At 36.9% G+C, this 6,260-nt stretch overlaps 1 protein-coding gene across 4 annotated transcripts in view; it reads right to left on the bottom strand.

The window, feature by feature from the left end:
- Nucleotides 1–1,069: 1,069 nt before the first annotated feature.
- The window catches only part of BCL11B (B-cell CLL/lymphoma 11B (zinc finger protein)), a 95,805-nt gene continuing 90,614 nt past the window's right edge, over nt 1,070–6,260 (bottom strand). For all 4 annotated transcript variants that reach the window (XM_014957677.1, XM_014957674.1, XM_014957676.1 and 1 more), the window contains one exon: nt 1,070–6,260. This exon is cut by the window's right edge and continues 1,997 nt beyond it. In XM_014957677.1, the coding sequence (XP_014813163.1) occupies nt 6,234–6,260 (27 nt within the window). In that variant the 3' untranslated portion in view covers nt 1,070–6,233.

Raw genomic sequence — 6,260 nt, forward strand, 5'->3', positions numbered from 1 at the left:
CAACTTTTCAAAGCCTGTAACTTTTATATCGCTCTGAAGCCTTGATCCAGCAAAGCACTTACACACATACCTAAATTTAGATTGTAGATTCAGGGAGCCTGAGATCAGGAAGGGACCATCTGTAGGAGCTCTTCTGTAGCACAAACCACTTAGCTTCCCCTCCTGACTTCTGAGTTGAGCCAAGTACTTTAAAGTCCAGGAGCAGTTCCTTTGAAATGAATTTCAATTACCCACCTGCTTTGAATCACAAGCCTGTTACATGGTTTGTTGGGCCAGGGCCTCCAGGAAATCAGAATCTGGTCTTCGACACTCCAAATCTTTCCTGAGCTTTCCAATAATGGTTTGAATAACAATCCTCTCATTTAAGATTTCCATGCATTTGCTAAGAGGTTGGCTTGATAAAGAATATCAGGACAGTGAACTGTCTGTAGCCGTCGGCTCTTGTCCTCAAACTGCAAGTCGTTCAAAATTCTGCCTTTAACTGTGCATGCCTTTGTCCCTAGCTGAGGAGGAGGAGCAGATATTTAGCTGCAGTTACGTTTTGGTGCTTCTCACATAATCATATACAGTCTGTGGCCCCAATTCAGCTCCTGGTTAAATTGGTAACTGTTCTCCCTATTTGCGTTGGCATCCAAGAAGCAAAACACGGTAACAAACTTAGGTGCATACAGCACGCAGTCAAGTTTATGGGGATGGAAAGAAACACAAGAGCAAAGTTCTCCCTTTCTTCAGAAAACTGTGCTAATTGCCCCAAACATCGCACTATTTCGTATAAGAAATGTGACTGTTTCAAGCATTATTCTACCATTTTTTTCTCAAGACCCCTACTCAGGAAATATGTTACATTATATTTACGTCCAAGGAATGTAAGCAGGACTTGAGCATCTGCTCAGCATCACGCAGGTGCTCACGTCCTCCCCAGACAAGAATTCTCTCCTGATTTAACTCCCATGAGAACTGACAGAAAGTATGGCATGAGCTCTATCACCTGTACTGAAGCTTCAACTCCTCGCTCCCTCCTTTTTTCCCCTTCCCACCCCTCGCTTTCAAAAAAACAGGAAAGACAAGATTTGGAGATCAAGTCAAATGTCCAATTTATTTTTATAACTTGAAACTGGAACAAACGTTGTTTTGAACGAGCGTACAAATGAAATGGTAGACACATGCTGAACTCAACATTGTGACAATAAGGGAAAAAAAAAAAGAGGCCAAAAATCTTGTACAGAGAATAAAAGGAACAATAAATATTTCACTAAGCCATATTGAAATGACCTCCAGCCATCTCAACATTTTATCCATAATAAAAAAAAAAGTGCTCTCGTTTTTTAAACAGAGCACAAATACCAAGCAATAATAAATAGTTCCAAACTTGTAGTAAAAGACAAAACCTCCAAGTAAACAACAAAAGCTCATACAATAAGTAATAGAAAAAGGTAATAAAAATATTTTGCCTTGCCGGTACAAATGCAAACAACTTAAATCAACGTTACTTTGCTTTGCAGTTCTAAAATACAAAGAGCACCATAAAAATGAGTTTGCCTGTGATAAACAAAACCTTGGACTGTCTTTTACATAGGACTGGGATGAAATGCTGATTTTTTGACCCTTTCCTTAAAAATCAGTATTTTTCTTTCTAAAACCAGGTTCTCAGACCTGTCCTGTTGCCAAAGGAGCCGACTGGAGTTTTGCTCTGGACTTCAAAGGCAGCAGGACTAGACACAATGGAAGTAATAAATCCAACCTTAAAATAATAATAAAAAAAACCTATTTAAATTGTGAAGAGAACTATGGCAGCATTCTAGCTATTTTATCTCTATGTAATATTGTGCTTATGGCCTAGTAAACTACAGTTCTTCTGAGCAAGAAGAAAACGAGGGCCATTTTGTTGCCACTACAGTCTGCAGAAACACAACCCTTGTGCTTTTGGGTGACTTATTGTTAGTTTCCGTGATTCAAGTCACAAAATTAGACAACTGCTGGTGTTAGCTATCCTGGATAATTAAAAACAACAGGGAGACCAGAGCTCCTAAGCAAGTTATGCTAAAATGAAAGGTAAACTTCTTTCTTAAATCAATGTATTGTGGATTGAAAATATGCAGTTAACTTTCGATCTTCGTTACACCGATGCATGTCCAAGGAATTATGCTGAGTTCTGTGACATGACTCTGGATTTATATGAATGCCAGAGATCTGAATTTTCAACAAAAAGTTAAAATATGCCTTTAAGGGACCACATGCCAGCCTCAGCTACACTGGAGTAATCCAGGACTGAGTGATGAATAATTCCTGATTTATATCAGTTTAATTGAGATCCAGAATTTGTCCAGAAGTCTTAAGGGTACGTTGTTCAAGCCAGGAAGACATATATCTATCTGTTAGGTAGCTGGACCAAATTCTCCCTGCTGTCACACCCATGCCTCTCCAATTGCTCCAGCAGTTCTGCACCGATGAAAGCAGCAGAAGAATTTGGCATGGCAATATTTTTTTTTTTCTTGTTTGTGTTTTAGTTTTACCGTCATTTCCTGCAAGAGCGGTGAGCATTTTCTCCTTCTCCCCTTCACTAGAGCATCAGTGCCTCTTCTGCCACCTGTCCTCCCCTCGACCCAAAAGGGAGAGAGCATGAGAGAGAGAGAGAGAGAGAGAAAGAACAGCAAAGAAGAGAGAAATCAAAAGGCACAGGATTTCATCCCAGTCCCTCAAACATTCAGAAATTTATGGAATGTACAATTAGGAGTGAACAGCAGCAAAGCAGCTAATAACATGGACTGGCAAGACCTGTACACGGAGTAGGTCCTGTTCTGACAGGGAAGAGGAGGGCTGTGCCTGGACCAATTTTACTTCAACCCGGTTACAGCTGTACCAACAGCAGCCCATTTTACCATTTTACACCAAAGTGGACAAAACAGCTCTCGCTGTTTGCTGTAAAACGTCTTTCTTGCAGAGGGCGGTGGCAGGGTGAGGGGAGCAGTGAGTAGGGGACAGCCGGGAGAGGGGAGATGTGTTGGAGACCTTCTTGTTTGGAAGGGGAGGGGTGGGGGGGAATCTCCTCTCTCTCTCTCGAATCTGTTGGGGAAGCTTGTGGGATGTCACCCCAGACACCTTTATGGGAACCGAATTCCATTTCACACGAATAGGCAATAACCATCCAGCCTGGTTCAACCATACCTGGTAAAACCTTGATGCAAGGGGTCCAGGCAACTTTGAAGTTATTTAGAGCCCTGTGGGAACAGCACTTTTTTGTAGGCCATTTCTGACAAAAAAAATATATATACAACTAAAATTATTTGTGAACAACAACAACAAAAAAAAATTAAAAATAAAAAAGCAGTTAATTATTTTGTTTTGTTTCTTTTACTCAAAGGTCGTCTAACAACCCCCTTTTTTTCCTGTACAATAAGGACTTCACATACAAATTTTTTTTTATTTTTGCAATATTTTATCCTGCCAAATTAAAAAAATATATTATGGCAGCCTGTTTGTTTGTTTTTATTTTTATTTCCAAATTCACTAACAAAAAGGTACATTAAATCCCTTTAAAAGGACAAGCGTACAGTTAAAAAATTACAAGCTTCAGTAAAAATACAGCAAGTGCCTACATCATATGAATCAACCAATATCAATATCCATTCCAGAAGGGGAAGGGAAGGGGGGAAGGGGAGAAAAAAAGAGAAAAATAGGTACAGGTCAGAAACGTGATTTTTTTTTTCTGCAAAGCAATAACAATATTAAGCACTTTTTTCTACATACTTTTTCTACATGGTGTAGCAATCACCTTTTAATCCCCAGTACAGGATTCTATACATTTTTTGAAATAAAAATTCAACACCCAAGGCAGAAAAAAATTTACTAAAACTCAAGACTTTACAGTTACAGTGACAAGAACAAATTTATAGACCCACCATTTAAATTTTACTGCAACATTTTCAAGGAAAAAAGAAAAGTTTTTTTTTTTTTTTTCTTTCTGGTTTTGTAAAATGCCCAGGCATTCTCCATTATTACAAATACTGGTCCACTTTTACAGTAATCAAGAAATTTTAATATATATAATATATACTAAAACCCCGTCACCAAAAGAAAACAATATACACATGGCCATTATGGCATTTTTTTTAATAACCTATTAAGCAAACTTTGAAAAAAAAAAGATTGCTCAAACACACATACACACAATTTCTTTTTTACCCTTGTATGTATTCAATACTGTAAACGTATTTTAAGACAGAGTGCACTAAATTTAACTTTTAAAAAAATTAGCCGTTGTTCCTGAATTGTTTTTTCTCATTCAATGATAACAACTTGTAATTTGTGTCATTTGAGTTTTAATTCAGCAGTAAATCATTTCCATTCCATTTCCTAAGCAGCGTTGTCCTGAAAAAAAAAAAAAGGCTGAGAATAATTCAGCTAATGGATGTCCGAAGTTGTGCTGGGTATACATCTTCATTTGATTGGGTCTTATGGCATTTTCATGTCCACTATCTTCAACCAGTAATTATTTTTTTTTTTAAGTAAATGTGGCTCTTTTTTTCTAAAGAATGTACTTTTCTTGTTTTACTTTTTTTTTTTAAAAGTCTTTTCATTTCACAAAAACGTTTTGCATTTGTCTCAAGAGACTCAAATAGGAAGATCAGTTTTCAAGGCACTCACGTCAAATTGAATGGCAGTAGAAAAACTGTCCAATAAATTATTTTTATTTATTTTTCTTTATAGTGCCAGTATTGTGAATGCCATGCTTAGCAACACTGACACTTAATCTCAGCTGTTCCCTTACAGTTTAACCCACCTTTGGGCCAAGTAGAAGAATATGATGTAATTTCTTGTTGAGAAGCCATTTTTCTCTTAACCACAAACAAAAGCTTTAAAGTGCGGGTCAACATAATTAAAATCTCTAACCATAATTGTCCACTGTTTATTAACATTAGTCATAAAAGGCTTAAAAAATTTGGAATTTGAAAGTAGAGCAGGTGCATTTTTCTTTACTTTTTTCTGTCATAATGCTTTTCTCTGAATGCAATTCCATTCTGTTCCTAATTAAGTCAAGGGGAAAGCTTTTAGCGACTTCAGTAGGAGCAGAATCTTGCCAAGACAGGTAAATCAACTAGAATTTATTTTTCCCTTCCTTGTAATAGCATCATTGTACATCATATAAGATGGTTCTAATATTCCCATTCATAAACCAAATGCCTACGAGCTGAGGCTTTTCATTGAGAAATTCACACTTTCTCATCCTCTAGTAATTATTTTAACTACAGCAAATCTGGACTAAAGTTGATGTCCTGAACTCAGATTTATGATTTTACAGTTTAAAAAGAAAAAAGCCTTGGCTGCCCCAAGGTTTGAAAAGAATATTACAATACTCAAGATGTACTTTTACTGTCTCTGGAAAGAGTGGCAGGAGGGGAAGAGGGAGGGAAAGACACCCCAAAAAGTGACAAAGTCGCACCATAATGTTGCCATAGCTGTAAAAAGAAGAAACTATTCGAGTAATGTACAATTAAGAACGTTTATGGGTTTTGAATGTAGCTGCCTTCTGCACCCATGTCTTTTTTGTTGCCATAACTTCAGTGATGAAATCCATCTAGAAAAGGCCTCTATCGTCAGCGACATTGTCAGTGCTACATATTCGATCCAATTCCAAATGAAAGTGCTAATTTCAAAGATTGTTATCCGCTGTATAATTTTGTTTTCCCTAATCTTCAAGGTTATTTAAGAAGAGGAAAGGAAAAAAAAAAAAAAAAGAAAAGAAAGAAGAAAAAAAAGAAGAAAGATTGATTTCTGTTCAAATGCTGGCTTCTTCACAAGAAATTACACATGCTTAGCTTAAATTTCAACAAAGCAGCGGCCCAAAAATTATAATTTAAAAAGATATGTTTCTCCCCTACAATGCAAGTAATCTCAGGCTACGACTGGGTAAAATTAAAAAGGGATACCCAACAAAATTTTAAAAGAAATTTAAACAGAAAGAATAAAAAAAAGTACCTGCACATGCCAAAAAATTACAAAAACCCAATAAATACAGAAATTATTGCACAGTTAAAAGGCTCCACAATTTTTACTGCCTTAATCAACCCTCGGGTTTAATAGAACTTTGTAGACACAGGTTATATTTTAAGTGCCAAAGTCTGGCACCTACCATAGTTATGCTAAGTTATGTTTACGGAGGCAAGTTAGGTCATCTTTTCTCAGTTGGCAATAGTTAAACTGTACAAATAAAATGTTACCTAGACCCCTGAAATTTAACCTAGCGGGGGCGGGGGGGGGAG

The sequence above is a fragment of the Calidris pugnax genome, unplaced genomic scaffold (assembly GCF_001431845.1).
Source record: "Calidris pugnax isolate Ruff unplaced genomic scaffold, ASM143184v1 scaffold211, whole genome shotgun sequence".
Taxonomy (NCBI): domain Eukaryota; kingdom Metazoa; phylum Chordata; class Aves; order Charadriiformes; family Scolopacidae; genus Calidris; species Calidris pugnax.